The sequence below is a fragment of the Fringilla coelebs genome (genome assembly GCF_963513975.1).
Source record: "Fringilla coelebs genome assembly, chromosome: 18".
In the NCBI taxonomy this organism is placed as follows: domain Eukaryota; kingdom Metazoa; phylum Chordata; class Aves; order Passeriformes; family Fringillidae; genus Fringilla; species Fringilla coelebs.
In genome coordinates, this window is record NC_140044.1 from 2,281,115 (window position 1) to 2,304,549 (window position 23,435).

At 49.4% G+C, this 23,435-nt stretch overlaps 1 protein-coding gene across 1 annotated transcript; it reads left to right on the forward strand.

The window, feature by feature from the left end:
• Positions 1–119: 119 nt before the first annotated feature.
• CASS4 (Cas scaffold protein family member 4) lies at positions 120–21,532 on the forward strand (the record flags this gene model as incomplete). The annotated part of the gene is made up of 7 exons (XM_084217813.1): positions 120–227; positions 1,340–1,390; positions 12,686–13,054; positions 16,324–16,428; positions 17,705–17,851; positions 18,362–19,684; positions 21,119–21,532. 7 exons carry the CDS (start codon positions 120–122, stop codon positions 21,530–21,532), a joined length of 2,517 nt encoding a protein of 838 aa, XP_084073939.1.
• Between the last annotated feature and the right edge of the window lie 1,903 nt (positions 21,533–23,435).

Below are 23,435 nucleotides of genomic sequence, written 5' to 3' on the forward strand. Positions count from 1 at the left end.
GGAGTGATGAATTTGTTGTGTTCCACCTGAATCAGGTAAAATTACAGACTCAAAATGTAGAATGTGGGAGATTTTTATTTAAATAATGAAATTTAATTTTCTCTTGAAAAGCTCCCTGTATGCAGAACATTTCTGAGGCTGAATGCCCTGTGCTGCTCCGGTGCCTCTGCGTGGGTAACCCTCCAGAAGCAGTGGTGCTGCGGGATGGTGGTGCTGGTGCCTTTTTGGTGGGGAAACCAGGAGAAGCAGAGCTGGGGGCAGGGAAAGGGAAGTCCTGACACAGTCACTGAGGCGTGATGTGGGATGGGTGACAGCAGTGGCTTTTTTATTTTGGGAGTGCCACCTTGTTTTTAGTTCTGCTAAAGCACCTGTCTGTAATTCATGCACTTGTTACTGGTGTTTGGAATCTGCTTTTAAGAGCCTCTTTTGTGGTTTATGTGTTAAAGCACCGCTGTGATTGTGAACAGGGGGAGCTCTCACCTCAAACTTCTGTAGTTCTGGGGGCTTGAACTCACAGTGCGAGAGCAAAAAGTTACTTCTTTAACACAAAACCATCCTGCCACTGGCACCCTGCTGTCTGTCATATCCTGGGCATCCTCCTGAGGCCACAAGGTTGTTGGGTTTCTGTTTGAGAAAGAAGGGCTGGGAGAAGCTGAACTCATCCTATTGAGGGAGAAAATGAACCCCGGGGTGAAATTCAGTGTGCAAGGCCAGGCTGGATGGGCTTGGAACAGCCTGCTCTGCTGGAAGGTGTCCCTGCCTGTGGAATGAGGTGGTCCCTAAGCCCCTTCCAACCCAAACCCTTCCCTGACTGGAAGCACCTTTCCCTGTGAGGGTCTGGAGGTGCCTTGAATTCCTGACGGGCTCCTGCTTCCTCATGAGAGCCAAGCCTGCCTGGAAAGCCGGGAGGAGCTGGCAGTGAAATCCTGCACTGCTGGGACTGTGGCAGGGGCGTCTTATCAGGGCTGTGCAGCTCCTCACTGTGCCACAGCCCGGCTCTCACTGCTGCAAAAGAGGAAACAGGAGCACGGGCAGAGGGCTCAGACTTCCCACTGCTTAACTGCGACAAGTTGGTGCAGGAAGACCAAGGAAAATCCCACTTGACGCGGCGTTTTCTTACTTCAAGTCGCCAAAAGGGCTTTTTTTGGGGTTTTATTGTGCCCTCCTTTCATCTCCTGTTGTCTCAGATATTATCTCACTTGAGAACCTTCTCTCCAAGCTGCGAGGGCTGCTGGGGGCTGAGCTGTCAGATGGACTTTGCTGAGAGGAGTTCCCCACACGCAGCGCCCGGGCACGGCTGAGGTGTCCCCGACCCCCTGGTTCTCTGTGCTGCTCCAAGTGCACAGTGACAACCATGGATGGAAACCCAAGGAGCAGCACACCTGCAAAGGTAGGTCTGGGTTTTGGGTAGGGAAGGGTTTGGGGTTTGAATTCAGTGGGATTCTTGGTGATGTTGGAAGTAGCAGTGATGAGATCCCTCTGGTTCCGGCTCTTCATGGCCGGAGAGACACTGAGGGGCTGGAGCTGTCCAGGGCAGGGAATGGAGCTGGGAAGGGAATGGAGAACCCTGAGGAGCTGGAAAGGGAATGGAGAATTCCTGAGGGAGCTGGGAAGGGGCTCAGCCTGGAGCAAAGGAGGATCCCCAGGGATCTTTTCCCTCTCTGGAATTCCCTGCCAGGAGGGGACAGCTGGGGGGGATTTAGGATCTGCTCCCAGGAACAGGGACAGGAGCAGAGGGAACTGGGCCAGGGCAGCTCAGGGTGGGCACAGCAGGAATTTCCCCATGGAAAGGGCTCAGGGATTGGAACTGCCCAGGGAGGTTTGCAGTGCCCATCCTGGAGGTGTCCCAGGAATTCCTGGAGGTGGCACTCAGGGCTCTGCACTGGGGACAGGGTGGGGATCAGGCACAGCTGGGACTCGGTGGTCTCAGAGCTCTCTGCCAACCTCAGTTCTGTGGCTCTGTGAAGTGTTTGGGTTCCTCATCTCAGGGGGCAGAAGGCTCCTGTCCCTGATGTCCCCCTGTGCTTTCCATGGTGACAAAATCACTGACTGGGAGAAACATTTTCTTGGCGAGGATCCTGGATAAAGCAGAATTGAAAACAAACAAAATAAGCACATTTGTGAAATTATAAAGATACAGTATCAAGGCTCCACCTTCCAGCTGAGCTGCAGTGACATTAGAGACATAGATCCTTCCTTTGCCAGTCCTGCTGCCCTCTTGCATGACATCATTTCTTTATGTTACATACAAACCAGAAAGCATTTTGAAACACTCTGTGTTCCTATTTTGAAAGAGTGGATCCAGCCTATAAGGTTTGTTACATTTATTTCTGTATCCACATTCCATCTAGATTAATTTTCAATAGGTCAGAGGTCCTGCTGCAGCTATAAGGGTTGGAGAATGCTGAAATCTTGATTCAAAGTCAATGCCTGCTGTCCTGCTGTCTGCAAGTCTAATAAGTGTACTGGAATTAGGATTTTCATCGTGGATTATGATCTCAGTGTTTACTGTAAATAAACTGCCTCCTGGAAATGGAATACAAAATGTAGTGGGGAAGAAAAGCTTAGTAGGAGTTCAATGAGTCATTTTTTTACACTCCAAATTTTCCATCAAGGCTTGTAAAGATTAGGGGGCTACTTTTCACATTGAGTCATCAGTAACTGAGGCAGGGTATTTTTCATCTCTCTATAGAAGAACTTTCTATTACACATATATTTCCAGTTGTCTTGAGTGGATTGTCAATAAATCAAAATAATGGTAGCAAACTGATCACCTGTTCTGCTGTGAGCATTTTAGACATGACCAGAGCCCACCCAGTCAACTTCAGCTGAGTAATAAAAAATGAAAATTCTTTCTGCAACATCACTGATGAACTCTTTAAAAGTCCCCTACCACCCTGGCAGTACTGTTAATTATAATACTTGAATTATATAAAATACAAAGAGTTTTTTTCTACTCTCTGGACTCCTTGAAGTCTCAGCAGCATTGCTGTGGCAGGAAATGCTCTGCAATGATCCCTGTGCCCCAACTATTGCACCTGCAGAGGCAAGCCCCTGTGAGAGGAGCTCAGTGAGAGCTCAGCCAGGGCTGTTGTTTGGTTGTGGGTGTTGCGTATCCAGGGGCAGCACAGGAAGCCTTGCAGCCCTCGCTGCAACTTCAAACCCCTGTGAGCTCCTGCAGGGCCACAGCTTTGGCTGAGGGAAATGGGAGAGCCTTTGGATGTGCTTGAAGTGGATCTGCAGTTTTTCTCCCCTAAAATGCCCCGTTCACATCTCCCCTCCTCACGCACCAACTGGGGGGTGACAGAGATTCTGTGCCCAGGTGAGATCTCACCTGTCCAGCCCTGGCACCTGGGAGGAGCTGGAGCTGCTGGAGCCCAGAGGAGGCTCCAGGATGGGCAGAGGGATGGAGCAGCTCTGCTGGCACAGCTGGCATTGCTCACCTGCACAGGAGAAGCTCTGGAGGAGCTGCAGGGAAGATGGAGAGAGAGGATTTCTAAGGGGTGGAGGGACAGCACACAGGGAATGGCTTCAGACTGACAGAGGGCAGGTTGGATATTAGGGAAAGTCCTTTCCTGGGAGGGTGGGCAGGCCCTGGCACAGATGCCCAGAGCAGCCCCTGGATCCCTGGCAGTGCCCAAGGCCAGGCTGGAGCAGTGGGAGGTGTCCCTGCATAGCAGGGGTTCATTCATGGGAATATTTAATTGTATTTGAAAGTAGTTCTGTGGCCACAAACTGTGGGTTTGTAACTACTCCATCCTTCCAAATGCTGGAGCACCTGAAAAACTCCAGGGTAGCAAATGAATGGCTCCTGATCAGCTTCATGAAGTGTCTGAAGGGCTCAAACTGCTGCTCCTCATGTTCAAAAAATAAAAAAGAAAGAAGAGAAAAACCACAAAGGCTCTGAAATGGGCTGGTTTGTGCCAGGAATTCTTTCTCCTCTGCACAGCAGCTGGTTTGCTCCCAGCCCAGAGGTGTAGATTTTGTTGATGAAGCTTTTCAATTCAGCATTTTCTATTCAAGATATTAAAGTCTTTTCTAGCTACAGGATTGTGGCTTTGGGAAGCAATGTCTAATTTAATCTTGACGCTACTGTGGAAAGAGGAAGGAAGAGGCTTTTACCAGAGAAAAGCCAGCATGTACAGAGGCAAAACCACTAAAAATTTTACAACCCCCAAGATATCCTGAGTCCAAAGTGGTAAAACCTGTGCACCAGCATGACCAGGACTCAGCTGTTGCCATGCAAATAGCAAAGATTAATAATTTTAAATAATAAATTTTAATTATGCTTTACCAATATTCAAGGATTTTTTAAACAGTTCAAGCAACAAAACCCTTCAGTGTCAGGTCGTGTTTAGCTTTCCTCCTTGGGTTTTCTGTCTCTGCAAGGTGAGGTGGTTTGGCAGGGGATTTATAACCACAAAGGGGATCTGTTCTGTTTTCTAAAGCCTGATTAAAAGCGTATCAAAACTCACACCACTTTGAAGTTTTAAAAAAAATAAAAAAAAAAAAAAAACTAACCAACCAACCAAACAAACAAAAACCCCAAACACAACAAACCAGGAGTAAAAAATGCTGCAGCAAAAATGCTTCCAAATCCAGCCCTTTTCCTGGTCCAGCCCTGCTGCCCCGGGTTTTCTGTTCAGAGCAGGGCAGGCACTCCCTGCAGGGGAGTCTGTGTGTCCTGCACATCACCAGCTGCAGCCAGGGGCTCCCTGGAGAGAATTCTGCCACGTAATGAGCTCCCCCCATTCCCAGAGCTGCTTTCCTGGGGCTCCCAGCGAGCAGGAGGTGGCAGAGGCTGAGCTTTCCCTCTCCAGGCTTCCAGCCAGAGCCTCCAGAGCTGCCTGACCCACTGGCAGGGCTGGGGACATCCTCCTCCTCCTCCTGCTGCTGCTGCTGCTCAGGTGATGGACTAACAGGGAAACACAGCAAAATGAAGGTCAGTGTAAGTACTGGGCTCTTTTCTTTCTGCTGCAGTTGATTTGGTGACTTTCCTGATTCCATTTGTAGTGGTTAGAGGGTAAAATCTGCATCTGGTGGGGTCTCTTTGCGATGTGTGTGTTCAGCTGATTGCACTTCACGAATGGAGCACATGGTCTGAATTTTTAAAATATAATCCAAATTAACAGTTTCTCAAGAGCATCAGTGTGGCAGAGGAGGGTGAGGGTTTGTTCTGTGTACATTGAGCAATGACAAGTTTATTAAAAATGATCATGAGTGACTCAGACTGGTCACTTCCACGTTGTCTCGGAAAAAACGAGGTTAAGAGTTGAGCAGTGTATTACCTCAAAAGAGATGATGTTTTTGCATTGACTCCCAGAAAATGGGTAATGGAAATGTCTCAAGAATTGAGGTCACTGTGTGATGAGGAAAATGCCAAGTAATTTCAGTCTGAGCCTGGGAAAGCCTTTGCATTCGAGGGTAAGGACTGGCCACATCCTGCAGAGCTGCTGGGGCTCAGAAGAGGAAAGGAGTGCTCATTTTTAGGAAATACTCTTTTCTCCTGGTGTGTGGGGGGGATGAGGGATGGATCAAACCCGTTTTGCAGTCGTTTGTCCCCGGTTTTGCCCCAGCCTAGGCTGGGCTTTGTGCAGAGCAGGGCTCGGGCTGTGACAAGGAGGGGCTCAGCGGGTCCCAGCTGAGCCCCGGCAGCTGGGCAGGGCAGGGCTGTGCTGTCACCATGTGTCCCCTGCTAATGACAGCCAGGGAGCAGAGTCCAGCTGCTGCCTGGACCTGGGCACTCACACCAGGGATTAGCCCAGCTGGAAACCCCACTCTGCCTGGAGAAATGTGAGGATTTCAGTGATACTCACCCAGCAACCATCCATTCCTCAGTGTATTCAATGCATTTCATTCATCTGCTCAGAAACACCAGCTTGCAGGGCTGGGTGCAGGGCAGGGTGAAGACAAGACTTTGGAGGGTCAGGACAAGACTTTGGGGGGGAGGACAAGACTTTGGGGGGGAGGACAAGACTTTGGGGGCTGCTCAGTGCAGCCAGGGAGCCCCAGGCAGTCGCAGCTGTGGGAGCCGTGCTGCTGCTGCTGCTTCTTGGTGAATCAGAAACCCAGCCTGCCCTCGGGCTCTCCACTGCTGCCACAGCAGGGAAAAAGGGCACAGCATGCAGGGACAGCACCCTGGCACCTCCAGCAGCAGGAATTCCTGAAAAGTGTCCAGCTCTCAATGAAAAATGTGCCATTTGCTCCTGCCGAGCTGCCCCGGGGATGCTTTGGCTGATTCACAGGAGGGTGAGGACCCTGCTCTGGGGAGTGCCCAACCTGTACTCAGCAGGACTTGCTGTGGCTGTAAAGCCACGTTCAGAAATAAATGTAGTCTGGTGTAGTTAGGATACTAAAAGGTTTTAAAAAATCAAAAAACCCTGAAGTGATTGGGTGCAAATGGGAAAAAGAAAGGTTTGAGGACCCAAGCCCCAGGAACGCTCCCACAGGGAGCAGCAGGAAGGGGCAGTTTATTTTCCCTTGAGCTTGGGCATGAGAGCACTCCCGTAAAAATGCTCTGAGTGGGGTGAAATCCTGGCTGCACTTGCCCCTTCTGGTGATTTTAACACAGCCAGGATTTGATTGGCTTCATTTGTGGAGAAAAGAGAGTTTGGGGGAAATTAGCAGAACTCCAGCTTGTAATTCCCACCTCTGCAGCTGCAGGACTTGTAAGCTTGATTTTTTTAAGTGATGCTTCTGTATTTGATCAAATTTAGAATTCAAAACCTGCTGATCAGCACCTGCTTCCACTTTCACAAAATCAATAAAAGCAATAAAAGCAAGTCCTGATGTTCATTCCTCCTCAAAGCTCACACAAAACTCCTGTATGAGCTGAACAGTTATTTTCCAAAATACACAAACAAAACAAAGAAATGCAGAAGGACCTTCTGCAGGTCATGGGAAATGCTGCACATGCAGGTGGAGAATGATTTGGAGTTTTTAAGGTAAATTCTCCTCTTTTTCTGTGGATGTTGATGTGAAGCCTCTACAATTAACTGAGCAAAATTGAAGTGACTCACCATGGTCTGGGGTTTAACAGGGAATTCTCAGGGAAGCCTGTTCCCAGCTAAGGGATGATGGAGAATGTTTATTTCTGCAGCTTTGCTGGGAGGTGAAGAGATTAACTGGAAGCTGCTCTGTAAACATGTCAGAGGTGTCTCTGATGTATGAGCAGAACTGTTTAACAAACACAACCCCGTATCTCTTCCCCCTCAAATATTTTAAGTCCCACTTTCCTGCAGTAAAAGAGCTCACTCATATATTGATGTGCAACATGAGAAATATTTCTCTTGATCCACAAAACCTCCCGGGATTAAACTCTTTATTTACATGATCTCAACAGGGGTTTTTAAGAAGCAAAGTGAAGATAATAAATGAAAAATATCGTTTTTATCTGAAGTGCTGTGAAATGTGCAGTACCCATTCACATGAAATAATACAGGGTAGCAAATTGAGATTTCCAAACACAAACTGAGTGGGATGGGGGCATAGAGAAATTATTTTGTGAAGCTTGTGGGCAAGATGCTGAAATTATCATGTGCTGTACATCACTGTGTCCACTTGGATTTTTCTAGCAATGTTTGTATATATTTAATAATGATATTTTTTTCTGTTGCATGAAGATCAGGCTTGGGATAGGAGAGGCATCAGGAGATTTTAGTAACAGTGGGACATTTCATCCTTAGCATAAATATCTATTGTGTACACAGAGCACAGATGTCACTCTGAGGGTATAAAATTTTACATTATAGAACTGGGCACTGATCAGCTTTACTGCCCCTAATTACAATTTCTCCATTAATAAACATGAGGTAGCAGCTTTCATTCCTATGACTCCCAAGGGCTGCCAAGGCTTTGTAGATGGAGCAGGGCTGGATAAGGATCTGCAAACAACAAAGATGTGACAAGTCCACTCTGGGAGGGGAATTACTCTCTCCACATCTGAGCTGTGTTCCAATAAAGGAGATGCACTTGCAGCTAGATGAGAACTTTTGGAGTGAAGCTGTTCCAGGGACCCTGCACTGTCAGTCCCTCCAGTGTGGGACCCAGCTCCTTTGCCCTGGGGTGCCTGTGGGCTCTGGGGGTCCCAGTGCCTCGGGAGGGGCTGCAGGGGACACTTTCTTGTCTTTTCCAGGTCTGTGCTTTGTCAGCAGCTGGTTCAAACCCACTCAGTGAGAGCAGAGCCCCAGCACTGCCTCTCTAGGTGCTTTTTGTGGGGCTTTTAGGATGTTCTTTGTCTTAGGAGAGGTTTTACAAGGCTGCTGATGGGGATGAGGCAGCAAGCAAAGAAGGAAAATCCCTTGGACCTCACCTGTGGTGCTTCAGTGCTTTTTACACGTTGGGTATTTAGAGACACAACACACAAAGCACCAGAGAACACGGCACAGCCAGAGCTCTGCTGGATATCAGGGAAAACGCATCTCCCAGCGCCCCCCAGCACAGCCCTGCTCCCTGAGCAGCCCGGAGGGCTCGGGATCCGGGAATGCAGCCCTTGTTTAGAGCCAGGGCAGGGCAGGGATGGCTGTGCTCACAGCAGAGGAGGGGCTGCCACAGGGATGCCTCACACACCTCCGGGGAGCTGGGGGAGCAGGCAGGGCTGGGCTCTGTCCCACAGCCTGCCCTGCAGGTAACCCTGCCCAGGGCCCTGCAGGCAGAGTGGGAGCGAGCACTCACCTCCTGAGCCCCTGCTGGGGGGCTGAGATGCCCTGCACCTTGCTGAAATGCCCTGCACCTTGCTGAGATGCCCTGCACCTTGCTGAAATGCCCTGCACCTTGCTGAGATGCCCTGCACCTTGCTGAGATGCTCTGTACCTTGCTGAAATGCTCTGCACCTTGCTGAGATGCTCTGTACCTTGCTGAGATGCTCTGCACCTTGCTGAGATGCTCTGCACCTTGCTGAGATGCTCTGCATTTTGCTGAAATAGTGAAATACGGCGGGAGATGGCAAAGATGTGCTCTCCAACTCCCCAGTATTGAGGGTTTGTCCTGAAAGTTGGAATTCAATTAAGCCCTACCTTAGCTGGAAAACCTTTGGGGTTTGTTTCTTTGGGTTTTTTTTTTTTTTTCCCTTTTTAATCTCTTTTTTTTAAGAGCTCCACTGACCCTGCTTGTGTGAGGTCTGACAATCTCTCAGTTCAGTCATGTTCTACAGACTGGAGTTGAGGGCTTGTCTCCATCACTTGTAAAGTCAAAATCTTCTTCATTTTTTCCATTCCAGCTGTCTGGATGGGATATGAGATGATCCATGAGCAGATCTGTTTTCTAGCTAGGGCAGGTTCCCCAGAGTGCCCTATGATTTAATTGATTCATTAATTAATCCCCTGCTTGGCTTGATTTGGGATGATTCTAGAGGAACCTGGGTTTGTGTTGATCACAGATGTGAGCTCCAGAAATGCAAAATCTGAGCCATTGTGTCCTGCCTCAGCCTGGCCTCAGGCTGGGGGCTGCTGGCCCTGGGATATTGCACATCTTTATTGGCCAAACCAAGGGAACCTGCGCTGTGCCTCGAGCAGGGACCCCTCTGATAGAAAGGTTTGGGTCTCTGCTTATAAAATAAGGCTCAGCAGCATCTTGTGGGTGCTGTTTCCACAGGAAAAGGGAAATGTCAATATTTAGATGTCTTTTAAAACCACAGTGTGAACCAAAGGCTCCTGTCAACTGTGTGGGTGCACATAGGAAGGGCAGCCTTGCTGTGTGTGCCCCAGCCAGGCTCACATCCTGAGCCCAGCCTTGCTGTGTGTGCCCCAGCCAGGCTCACACCCTGAGCCCAGCCTTGCTGTGTGTGCCCCAGCCAGGCTCAGGTTCTGAGCCCAGCCTTGCTGTGTGTGCCCCAGCCAGGCTCACACCCTGAGCCCAGCTTTGCTGGGTGTGCCCCAGCCAGGCTCACACCTTGAGCCCAGCCTTGCTGTGTGTGCCCCAGCCAGGCTCACACCCTGAGCCCAGCCTTGCTGTGTGTGCCCCAGCCAGGCTCACACCCTGAGCCCAGCTTTGCTGTGTGTGCCCCAGCCAGGCTCACACCTTGAGCCCAGCCTTGCTGTGTGTGCCCCAGCCAGGCTCACACCCTGAGCCCAGCCTTGCTGTGTGTGCCCCAGCCAGGCTCACACCTTGAGCCCAGCCTTGCTGTGTGTGCCCCAGCCAGGCTCACACCCTGAGCCCAGCCTTGCTGTGTGTGCCCCAGCCAGGCTCACACCTTGAGCCCAGCTTTGCTGTGTGTGCCCCAGCCAGGCTCACACCCTGAGCCCAGCCTTGCTGTGTGTGCCCCAGCCAGGCTCAGGTCCTGAGCCCAGCCTTGCTGTGTGTGCCCCAGCCAGGCTCACACCCTGAGCCCAGCCTTGCTGTGTGTGCCCCAGCCAGGCTCAGGTCCTGAGCCCAGCCTTGCTGTGTGTGCCCCAGCCAGGCTCACACCCTGAGCCCAGCCTTGCTGTGTGTGCCCCAGCCAGGCTCAGGTCCTGAGCCCAGCCTTGCTGTGTGTGCCCCAGCCAGGCTCAGGTCCTGAGCCCAGCCTTGCTGTGTGTGCCCCAGCCAGGCTCAGGTCCTGAGCCCAGCCTTGCTGTGTGTGCCCCAGCCAGGCTCAGGTCCTGAGCCCAGCCTTGCTGTGTGTGCCCCAGCCAGGCTCAGGTCCTGAGCCCAGCCTTGCTGTGTGTGCCCCAGCCAGGCTCACACCCTGAGCCCAGCCTTGCTGTGTGTGCCCCAGCCAGGCTCAGGTCCTGAGCCCAGCCTTGCTGGGTGTGCCCCAGCCAGGCTCACACCCTGAGCCCAGCCTTGCTGGCCCTTCACCCATTTCCTGCGTGTGCCTGGCCAAGGCTCTTCATGTGGAAAAGGGGCAGAGTTTTCCTCTGCCCACCCTCCCCAGGGCTGAAGAAGAGGGTCTGTCCTTCAGAAGTGTGTCTGTGCAGCATCCAGCATCCAGCCCAGGATGTGTTGGTGACCCAGCAGTGTTGATGAATAACAGGAAAAGTTGGCTCTTCTCCTTTTTTTGCCAGTGTGCAGCCCAGGCCCGGCCCAGGGGGGATTCCTGGGGGCCTGACTCCAACATTTGGCATTGTCCCAACCCAAAGTGACTCCCATGTTCAAGGCAAAAGCCAAGCTGGGCCAGGAGGCCAAGGGGCTGCTGTCCCCCCTGGCAGCTGCCCTTGTCCCACAGAAAGCCATTGTTCATGAAATGCCTGCAGCCAACAGCGGGCCCTTGTCGCCAGCTGAGCTGACAAATTTGAGTTCTTGTGCTGCAGCTTCAGGCCAGCTGCTGCCTCACAGCAAATGCTCTGCACAAAAATACAAGGCATCACATTTCCTATTTGGGTGCTATCTCTCTGGACATTACTTGCACTTTCTGATAAGAAATTCATGCTGAGGCACAGCCAGTGTCCCACTGGCTGGGGAGCAGACAGTCCATTTTAAAGCTGAAAGCAAAATCCATCTTGTACTGAAAGAAACCCTAAAAAAATGTCATCCACAGCTTTCTCTACCCTTTGCAAACATGCCTCAGGTGACTAAAGCTACCTGCTGGCTCTGGCTGCTCCATCCCTGGAAGTGTCCAAGGCCAGGTTGGAGCAACCTGGGACAGTGGAAGGTGTCCTTGCCATGGCAGGGGTGGGATGAGATGATATTAAAGGTCCTTTCCCACCCAAAGCATTCTATGATTCTATGATCTTGTAATGAGTAGTTATGAGATGAAGAATTCACAGAATGACAATGGGAAAACCACTAGTTTTTATATAGGGATCACAGAATAGATCCCTATTTTTCTGCCGAGGCAGGGTCACCTGGAGCAGGTGGCAGGAATGCATCCAGGTGGGTTTGGGGTGTTTCCAGAGAGGGAGATCCACACCCTCCCTGGGCAGCTGTTCCAGGGCTCTCATGGAAAGAGGATTCTTCCTTATTTTGAGGTGGAACTTCTTGTGTTTTAGCTTATAAGTGAATATGTGTAAGTCTAATATAATAAATCTAAATTATGAAGATTAGCAATGCTCTTTAAAGGCCTCAAGCAGGAAAAGGTGATGAAGAAATGTATCACAGTAATTTTATTATCTATTTCTTTATTGCACTGACCGTAGCAGACACAAAGTCTGGGAATAAATCCCACAGACTCCATTTTCTCCATGGTGGAGCAAGCCCATTCTTCATTCCCAGAACTCCTTTTTATCCAGTTTTACAGACCTTGTGGGACTCCAATGGTCAGGAGCTTTCTTGCCAATCACTTTATTGGTCAGTAACAAGTTGTTATCCTGTATGGATTGGGCACTCAAACCCTGGGCTGGACATGCAGGGAAAGTTGTTTGTGAGGGACAGTTTTCATTTTTCTATCTAATGGTGTAAAAACTGGTTGGTTTTACCCAGGAATAGATGATTATGTAAACAACTGCTCACACCAGGATTGCTTTCCATGGGAACTTGCACAGTGCCAGCTTGCCTTAGAGGAAATGACAGGCCAGCCAGAGCAGCCTGATTTTATGGAGCCTTTCTTGGTGATTTTCCTGCCTTACTGCAACAACAAAGTGACAGCAGTGCTGGAGAGAGGCTGTTCAATGCACAAAGGGGTGGGTGAATCAAACCAGACTCAGATGGAAAGGGGATCCCAGCAAGGTGGGAACACCAGGCTGGAAGCGAGGAGCCTGGCATGGGTGTGACAGTGTGACGATGTGACAAAGTGACGATGTGACACTGTGGGTGTGCTCCGTGTCCCCAGCACAGCCTGGCCAAGGCGCTCTACGACAACAAGGCGGAGTGCTCAGACGAGCTGGCGTTCCGCAGAGGGGACATCGTGACGGTGCTGGAGCAGCACGTGGCGGGCAGCCAGGGCTGGTGGCGCTGCTCCCTGCACGGCCACCACGGCCTGGCCCCCGCCAACCGCCTGCAGCTCCTGCCGCCCTCCGCCGAGCTGCCAGCCGCACACAGCATCTACCAGGTGCCCTCCGTGCCCTCCGTGCCCAAGGCCACCGTGCCCTCGGCCACCTACGAGAAGATGGAGGGCTGGGTTCAGCCCCCGGCCGTGTACCAGGTGCCGGCCCTGGCGGCGCAGCTGCTCAGCGAGAGGACCAAGCGCTCCACGCACCAGGTGAGCTCTAAAAAACCAGGTGGTGTTAAAACAGTGGCAGGGAGGGGGGAAATAAGGAAGCCTGAGATCTTCAGTGGAGTCTGCAGCAGAAGAATGGATGGTGTTTAGGAAATTCCCATCAGTTTATAGCATGGGGTGAGAAACGCTGCTCAGCAAGCAGACCAAGCGCTCCACGCACCAGGTGAGCTCTAAAAAACCAGGTGTTGTTATTAAAACAATGGCTGGGAGCAGGGAAATAAGGAAGCCTGAGATTTTCAGTGGGGTTTGCAGCAGAAGAATGGATGGTGTTTAGGAAATTCCCATCAGTTTATAGCATGGGGTGAGAAACGCTGCTCTGGGTGACAGATGAAAGTCTCTGTATTCTGTGCTCCCTCACCTTTCTGACAGTTTAAAACAGCTGTAAAACAGGGCAGGAAGTAAAGAATATACCATTTGTTTGGGAGAATCTATAAATTATTTACAAAGTTAAAATAACAAGACACAGAACTTTCTCCAGCAGCCATCCAGAGCCTTCTGGGCACATGTGGAGTCTCTGCATCCATCTGCACAGGAACATGATCCATAATTTTTTAAAAATCACCCTTTGGTGTCTGATAGCTGGCTTTGGTCTGGTTTTTACTCTCTCCAGCAGCTCAGCAAGCTCAGAATGCTGCTGCCTGTCTCTTGGGCTGTCACTAGGCTTGCACCAAGCAGCAGCCCCTGCCAGACACACAGAAGGACACCAAGTTTTGTTGTGTACCCTCAACCAGTTTCTCTCCCAGCCCATTTTTGCTGCTGCTGAGATGTTGACCAAGGTGTACAGGAGGAGAGCTGCCACCAGTTCCCCCAGTTATAGAGGAGAACAAACTGGTTTTCCAAGGTTTCATTACAGCTGCCTGGCCTGGCTCTTCTTTCTCCCAGTTCCTCGTGTTTGACATTCAAACATACATGGAACATGCAATTTGATTACATCTCACTGGTTTTTTACATCAAAACCTTGCGCTTTCTTCAGGAAAAAATGAGTGGGGAATGTTTCATAATGAAAGAGAAATAGAGCAGGTGGGGACAGAGTTCAAATGCGAGGTTTTGTTCAGTTCTGTGAGCTCTCCAGCCCTGGGTGGCTCTTTATCCTGTGTATGGAAATCACATTTGAAATTCTAATTGAGAAAGGAAAAGGAAGAAGATCCAGCTATATAGTGTTTTAGGCTGAATTAATGATCCTTTGATTTATGGAGCTCATTCAGCCACCTTGCCTCCTGCTGTGTGGAAGGCCAGTCATGGAAACCTCCTTGCTGCTTCCTGCTGGGTGCCAGGTGGGCGCTGGAAAACAACAAACTCAGGGCATCCCTGGTGACCAAAACCTCCTTTGTGCACTGCACAACCATAGCTCAAACTCAAACCGAGTACAGCTACAAGAGACTCTTCTGCACTTGCTGTCATTGATTTCTCCAAATTCCAGACCCTAAAGGAGCCATTGGCAAACTGTATCAGAGATTGGCACCCATTTTGCATGTTGTGCCAGCAAATCAGGTGGAAAATGTCATCTATTCATTATGTGGATGAATGGTCTGGCAGAGCAGCTCCTTGGCTGCCTCATTTCATGAATTTATCCACCTAAGCTGTGCCTAGCCTAAGAATGAAAAAGAATAAAGAATGAAAAAGAAATGTCCCAGCCTCTGATGATTGTCCAGAAGTTGAGAGTGGGGCTGCCTGTGGCACAGTGTCCCAGCTGTCCCCACACCAGCTGCACCCTGGTGGTCACAAGGCGTCCCCAAGGCAGGGGAGCTCAGGGAGCACAGAACAATCCAGACCATCCCACAGAGATCCTGTGGCACAGCTGGCAAAGCTCCTGCCATACTCAGCTGTCCTCTGAGCAGCTGGGAAAAGCCGCTGTGAGTCTTTGAGGGAGCTGATTGAAAGCAGTGAAACAAGAATAAATCCCTCAGAGCCTGGGTGTTCTCACCCCACAGAGAAACCTCCTTGCTTCTGCCTCACACCCAGGGCACCGTCTGGTTCTACTGCCACTGCCAGGACTTCCAAAAGTGCCAACATGTGATATCCAGTGAGTTTCCTTTCTGCTGGATTCCCAGATTTGTCCATCTGGAAGCAGACCTGGCCTAAAATCTTTTATCTTTTACCCTTTCCCTCAAGGAAGTTGTGCCTCTGTTTGCAAGGAAGATGCTCATATTCAGGCACAGGCTGCCCGGGATTCCCCATCCCTGGAGGAGTTCCAGGCCACACTGGAGGGGATTGGAAGCAGCCTGGGATAGTGGAAAATGTTCCTGCCCTCTGCAGGGGATGGAAGAGATGGTCTTGAAGATCCCTCCCAACCCAGATCATTTTGTGGCTCTGTGATTCTCTATCACAGCAGTCAGGGGATTGGTCTTCACCCTCATTCCCTGTTTCCAGATGAGAGCTGAACCAGGCAGAGTGAAGCTCCTCTACCATACTTCCCCTACATTTAGCTGCTGCAGGACTTGCACAATGGGAATCACTCCCTCCAGTTTAAAACCAGTTTAAAATTTCCTGTAATATCTCACCCCAGCAGTGTTTCTGGAGGGCAGTGGTTTACCAGGGCTCATTTATAAATCAGCTAAGGGCAGCCAGGCTAAAGGCAGGCTGGATGAACAAAATTCCGTCTTTTGGTGGTTGATTTCAAAAAAGAAAAGTCCTAACCCAGCATTCATATTTTGTGACATTAATGGTCCCACAGATCTGGTCATGGCTGCTCAAATGATGTTTTAATCAAAGAGGAGAATCTGACTGCAAAGATATAATTCCCTGTTTATGGAGCTGGACAAGACATCAAGGTTTAATCCTTCCAAATTAGTCATTTGTTCATAACTACAGAATAATGCTCAGCCTGCACTTTTCTGCTGCTCTGACATTAAATTGGCTTGACCCAATGACTGTGGCCTTGGAGAAGTCGAAATTTCCCCACTTCCTTTTTTAAGTGGTTCTGCTTTTGGGCATTTTAAAGATTTAAGTGATAACTGCAACTGGATCTTCTCCAAATCTTTTCTGCCCTGTGGTTAGTAAGGCAGACTGTCTTGGTGCCAGGTCAGATCTTATCTAAAATGTACCAGAAATGCTGGTAAAGGAGAATTATTTGAGAATAAACATGCTATTGCCTGTAAGGTCACTTCCTGTCTCTCACTTTCAGTGAAGAGCTGCAGGTTTTTATCGCTTATGAGTGATTACTACAACAGTGGATTTTTCAGCTGAATGACTTTTTAAAGCTTCCTGCTGATGCAATTTTATTATTAATATTATTTTTTCTCCCCTCCAAGCACCTGTTTACCTTGCCCAGAGCCTGCCGGGCTTCAGCCCCCAACATCAGGGGTGAGGTGTACGATGTCCCCTCCTCGCAGCACCGCGGGTCCCTGCTGCCACAGGTGAGTCCTGCCCCTCCTTCCCTGCAGCTGCCCCCCTGGAGCACCTCAGAGCACGTCTGCAGGTCAGTTCTACTGTCACCCTGTTTGCTTTTTGTCAAACTTGGAAGAAAATCATCTACTTTTAGCTCGAAACCTCAGTTTTCCAGAATTTCTTAGAGTAATGTGTCTTAAATCTGGTGCATTTCTAATAAACACTTCTGGTTTTTCTATCAGTAACACTGATAGATATCAGTGACACTGACACAGAGAATTCAATAAGACATCAGTAGTGTCACCCTCTCTGCCTTGGAATCCATGGGGAAATGCCCTACTGACAGAAAAAATGGAAGTGTTTCCTAGAAATGCACCAAATTTAAGACACATTGCTCAAAATTTCTAAGAAACTCAGGAGAATTGAGGTTTTCAGCTAAAAATAGATTATTTTCTTCCCAATTTTACAAAAAGCAAACAGGGTGACAGTAGAATTGACCTGTCACCTTCTCTGCCTTGGAATCTGTGAGGAAATGTGGTGGTGTCATTTGGTGGGGGTGATTTGGGGGTGTTTAGAGAAGAGTCATAAGCCCACGTCCAGCAAGAAATTAAATGTCACCCCACCACCCTCCTCCTGGGAAAAACACACCCTGCGTTTGGTCACATCATCGTGATGTGTCCTGTTACACAATCCTGTCCCTGGTGCTGCCCCACTCCCCTGGGCTCAGTGAATGTCACATGTCACCCTGATATTTTAAGATTTTCTAAGCCTTCTGATGGTTACATTCTTGTGACAAACTTTCTCACACACTTTATGTAAATAACTTATTGTTTTGCATTCTTTTATAGAGGAGGAGAAATTTGATCGACTGTTGGTTTGTCCAGTGTCATTGGGGAGGTGGCACTGTCACCCTCCAATCCACTGGAAATCTATAAATGTTAGAGTCAGAAAATAAAAAGCCCCTTTTTTTCCTTGGAAAGAGCAGCAAGTCCATGTCATGTTCTTTCGTCTCCTAAAGTGACAGTCACATTTCCTCCACCCCTGAGGATGGGACAGGCACCAGCCCCCAGCCTGTCCTGTCATCTCCCACACCAAGGTGTGAGTGGCACTGGAGCAGTGCAGGGGCCTCCCTGCTGCTCCCTGGCAGTGCAGGCTTGAGCCCATCCCATCATTATCCACAGATTTCCTGGGTGATCCCTGCTCAGACACAAAGCTACTCACATACCCAAAGCCTTTGATCCCACTCAAGGCCCCAGTGGGCTCTAAAAAGGATCAAAATAAACCATTCTGTTTCCCTTTGAGCAGAGTGGTGCCACTCCCCCCAGCACACGGAAGGGCTCCACGCTGGGCAGATCCGCTGAGAGCTTCCAGGCAGAGCAGAAGCAGCTTTACAACATCCCATCCAAGGCAGAAAAAGGAGGAGCTGGCAGCCAGGACTCACCAGCAGGCAATGTAAGTAAGGCTTGGTGGGCACAGAATAATCTGTCACTCCTGGCATGCCTGGCTTGGAGCAGGGACAGGTTTCCCATCTCTTCCCCACTGTTTCTTACACAACAAATGGTCCTGAATGCCCCTTTTCCAGCTGAGACTCCAGCTGTACAGACATATATCTGTACCAAGCAAAAATTAAATTCATTGAAGGTGTTTGAGCAGAGTCAGTGGTGTCTGCTGGTGATTTCTTGCTTGAAAGGGTGTGCATGTGAGTGGGGAAAAAATCAAGTGTCTACTGATTTCACTGGCTGGGGACTCTACTGTAGGATCTAATCACCTGTGCTCCAAATATTTTACCTTTTATACATGCAGCTTATGCATGTTAGAAAATAAAAAATACAGGCAGCCTTTCTGTGGTGCTGTTCTATCAACATCAGTGGAGTTGCAGACATTTGTGTGCTCTGAGAATTCAGTTCTGTTCTCATTCTCATTTAAAAAGACGGTTTATGAACCCTCTGTACTTTGTTGCAGTTATATGATGTCCCTCCTAAAAGAGAGCTCGATGACTCAGAAAATAAATCACAGAAGAAGTGCTGGGGCCATTTCAACACTTTGCCAAACCCTCGGAAGTCCGAATGGATTTACGATATTCCGGTATCCCCTGAAAATTCCGGATTCAAAGCCAACCCTCCTGGGCAGTCTGTGGAGAAGCAGGTGCTGTATGACATTCCCCCAGCCAGGTACAAGGCTCCAGCCACAGCCACTGAAGCCAAGGCTGGGAATCCACAGCTGTACGACATTCCACCGGCGCAGCGGAAATTAACACTTCCAGAAATCCCCCTTTACGACGTTCCACCCTCACGGGACGTACTCCTCCTGCCACAGAACAGCAGCTCTGAGCTGCCCCCGAGGCTCCTGGCTGCCAAGGCTGAGAATCAGATCTCTGAGGAGAACGTTTATGATATTCCCAAAGGTTTGCCCAGTGCTGGGCACTCCAAGAAAGAGATGGAAAACAACAGTGACCAAGAACATGGTGCTTCTCCACAGCTCTCCATGGATGCCAAGTCAGAAAATGACAGTTTGTGTGTCTCTAGTGTAGACAGCAGAAGCAACACTCTCTCCTCCTCCAGCTCTTCTGCTGAGTCGTCTTCTATGCTGTCACCATCACCAGAGCCTGTCCAAGAAATCAAACTGGAGCTGGAAGAAGCCATCGAGACCCTGACTCGGCTGCAGCACGGCGTGTCCAGCTCCATCGCCAGTTTAATGATCTTTGTGAGCAGCAAGTGGAGACTGCAGGAGCACCTGGAGAAAAGCCTGGAGGAGATCCACAGAGCAGTGGACCACATAAAGGTGTCACTGGGAGAGTTCCTGGCCTTTGCTCAAGCCCTGAAGGGAAACGCCTCCAACCTCACAGATAACAACCTGCAGGCCAGAATTAAAAAACAGCTGGAAATCCTCATGAGCTCCTACCAAATATTGACAGAAACGAGGGAAGCTCTCAACAGCTGCAGCTGGTCCCTGGAGGCTTTGGTGCTCAGGAAGCCCCAGAACAACCCTGATGACCTGGATCGCTTCGTTATGGTGGCCAGGACAATTCCAGATGATATCAAGAGGTTTGTGTCCATCATCATCGCCAACGGGAAGCTGCTCTTCAGGAAGAACGAGAAGGAGCAAGAAAAGAAGCAACCAAAAATGAACCCGGAATGCAAAATGGCAAAACAGATCCCAGTGCCAAGAAGAGTAGAAATTGAGTCACTCCAGAGAAATGCTCCTGAGAAATCCGTCCAAAGCCAGGTCCCTGTGCAGAAACCAGAAGAAAATTGCAGCGAGGATTGTGATTATGTCCAGTTACAGGTCAGTGACACCGGGGTTTCCTCTCTGAACTCCTCACCCTTTGTTGGGCTGTTAACTATCAGCACTATTTTACTTTGCAATGCCACATTCAGCTTGCATTACATCCCACTGTCCAGACTTTCCCGATCCAGGATTTTGTGACCGTGCTGGATGGCACATGTACAATGAGCAGTAATTTTTACCAACAGAGAAAATCAAACATTTTTATCATTCTTGCCAGCTTAAATTCATTTGGGAAGTAGGTTTCACTGGAAGTTAGCAATACCTTACTTCTCTTTTTTCTCACAGTTCTCTTCCTGCCCCTACATTGTGTTTGGCACGACAAGAGATGTTCCTTCCTAACTTGGATGGAAATCCCGTTTGCATAGGAATTAAACTCTATGAATTACCACATTCATTTGTTGGAATAATTTTGGATGATTGCAAGAATCTCCTTAGAATCACTAAAGTATCTACTAAGAATAGCTCCCTTAGTTTCCCAAAAAAATGCCGTTTGTCCTTAATATTTAGGGAATGTTACATTGAAATGTTTTGTTGATGTTGGTTTCAGCCTCAGATCTTGGAGGATCAGGTACTACATTTTTAGGAAAAGAAACCTACAGCTCCTTCTAATAAATCCCCCATTTCTATTTGCAACATGAAGGCTGCAGAACAAGGAGTTGTTTCCCCATGAAATAAGAGAAAACCACATTTATATTTAAATACTTCATGTAGTTGTTTCAACTTTGCTTTCATTTTAATTTGCAACAGGCACAGAAAGTCATTTCAGGTAAAAAAGTAGCAAAGAAGAGTACAGAGTCAAACTCAAAGGTATTTCTGACTTTGAAAATATTATTTATGAGGGCTTTTAGTCCCTGATTTCTGTGCTTGCTAAAACTCAGAGTCATTTGCATTCAGACACACATATCTATACATAGAGACCTATCTGCTTCTCAGAGATCATTTTCCCAGAAAATGAAATTACTGCTGAAAACCTGTGAAGAACACTTATTTTCCTCAATCAAACAACTCCAGTTTAAAGTCATACAGTTTATTTTATTGCCTTTCAGCATCATTTGAGATAAGGCTGTGAGAATCAGCATTTCAAAGTATCTTGTCATGCACTGGCATAAAGTTGACTCTTTTAATCATTCATAACCTTGATTAAGACCATTAAAGATCAATGCTTTGTATTATTTGAAAGCTTCAAGGCTGAACTGTGTAAAGGACTGATGTTCAGCTGCAGCACTTTGTGTGCTATCCAATATTAAAACTGTATTTAGGGGGGAAAAAGCAATCAGGAGAATTTCCAACACTTTATGGAAAGAGAAATTACTGTAAAGGCTCCGGGGTGTGGCCACTTGGAGACCACAAAAATTCAGTGTAGAGCAGCCAAAGAAACAGCCGGCGTGTGACACCAGGCTGAATCTATTTCTGTTTTAACCCTTTCTCCAGGTCTTGCCATGTGCAAAAAAGACTGAAAATGCCGGCAGGCAGGAGCCTGCCAGGAAAATCCCCCTCCCCGAGCACTGCAGGCTGTGCTTCGCTGCCCTGCACAAGGCCCTCGGCGTGTTCACCGCCAGCCTCAGCAGCCAGCAGCCCCCCGAAATCTTCATCTCCCACAGCAAACTCATCATCATGGTGGGCCAGAGGCTGGTGGATTCCCTGTGCCAGGAGACCCAGGAGAGGGAGGCCAGGAGCGACATCCTGCACAGCAGCAGCCGCTTCTGCAGCCTGCTCAAGAACCTGGCCCTGGCCACCAAAAGCGCCGCCCTCAAATTCCCCAACGCCGAGGCCAGCCGGGAGCTGCGGGAGCAGGCGGAGGAGCTGGCCAAGTACACCCAGCAGTTCCGAGCCATGATGGACTGAGGGACCCTCTGCTGCGCCGGGGCACCAGGGCACACCCTGGGCAACACAGGAGCTCCCTGGTACCAGGTGGAGATTCCACTCAGAACTCCCACCAGGAATTCCCTGGCTGACACTGCAGGTGCAGATCCCCTCACTCAGAACTCCCACCAGGAACTCCCTGGCTGACACTGCAGGTGCAGATCCCCACATTCAGAACTCCCACCAGGAATTCCCTGGGTGACACTGCAGGTGCAGATCCCCACATTCAGAATTCCCACCAGGAATTCCCTGGGTGACACTGCAGGTGCAGATCCCCTCACTCAGAACTCCCACCAGGAATTCCCTGGGTGACGCTGCAGGTGCAGATCCCCTCACTCAGAACTCCCACCAGGAGCTCCCTGGGTGTTGGTTCTGGTGCAGATCCCCACTCAGAATTCCCTCCAGGAATTCCCTGGTAGCAGATGAAGATCTCCACTCAGAACTCCCACCAGGAATTCCCTGGGTGACACTGCAGGTGCAGATCCCTCCATTCAGAATTCCCAGCAGGAACTCCCTGGGTGCTGGTTCTGGTGCAGATCCCCACTCAGAATTCCCTCCAAGAATTCCCTGGTAGCAGATGAAGATCCCCACTCAGAATTCCCACTAGGAATTCCTTGGGTGCTGGTTCAGGTGCAGATCCTCTCATTCAGAATTCCCATGAGGAATTCACTGTGTGCCAGTGCAGGTGCAGATCCCCTCACTCAGAATTCCCTCCAGGATCTCCCTGGGTGTGGGTTCTGGTGAAGATCCCCACATTCAGAATTCCCTCCAGGAATTCCCTGGGTGCTGGTTCTGCGCTTTCACAGCGAAGAATTAAATCCCCACTGTTCACATCCTGCCTGGAAATGTGATTGTCACAGTGGCTGGGTGGGAATGTTTGCTGTGTATTGGAGGAAAATTTGTTGATTATTGGACTGATTTCTTATTTTTTATTCTCTATATATGTCCGATAAATGTATTTTCCTTTTTAATTGTTCTTTTTTTTCTATTACTGTAAAGTCTGTCTTTAAATGTAGCTGCACAATGTTCTGTAACTTATGATATCCCAATATCAATTGTTTCCTGAGGACTTTACTCAAAATTTGTAATGACAGGGTTGTTTTGGTTGTTTTTTTTTTTTTAACAGCTATTTTTTGGTTTTAACAAATGCAACACGGTACAAAATCTGGTGAATAGGAAATGCACCAGGCTGGTACCTGAGCACAGAGGGAAACTTTGGGAGAAGTCCTGACTCCTGATAAATCCACACCATCCTCTGTCACAGCCCGGAGCTCTCAGAGCACTTATCCAGCCGAGAAAAACCCATTTATTTCTAAATAAACAGTCACTAAAGGTACAGAGGCTTAGGGCAGAGGGACAGGAGATGTTCCCGGCTGGAATCCCAGCGCCGGGGAAGCTCCCGGGGCTCCAGCCCAGCCCTCAGAGCCTCGGCCTGCGCAGCTTTTTAACTTTATCCCCCAATTTTCTGGGCGTGAGCATTTCTGGGTGTGACAAAGGCACCCGCGCTAACTGTAGTTCTAATTAATTTATTTTATGGCTGCAAGGCCTGGACTTTGCCGGCTGTCCGCCCTCACAAGGGACAATCACGGCGTGAGCAGCCCCGGGGACCCGCTGCCCCCTCAGCATCGTTCTCCTTGTCCCCCCCGTGTTTTCGGGGTGATTTATCGCCGACACGGGTCACTGTTATCGCGACATCACACTCGGGGCAGCGCTCGCATCCCGCAGGGAATTCCTGTGGATCGAACTCGCTCCTGTACCGCGGTGACAGTGCTGAGGGCGGGACGCGCCTCCTCAGCGCCCCCGCCAGCCCGCACCGCCTCGGGAGCGCCTCGTTTGGCCGGAAATCGTCCCAAAATGGGCGTCCCGGGGGATTTCCTCCTAAAAA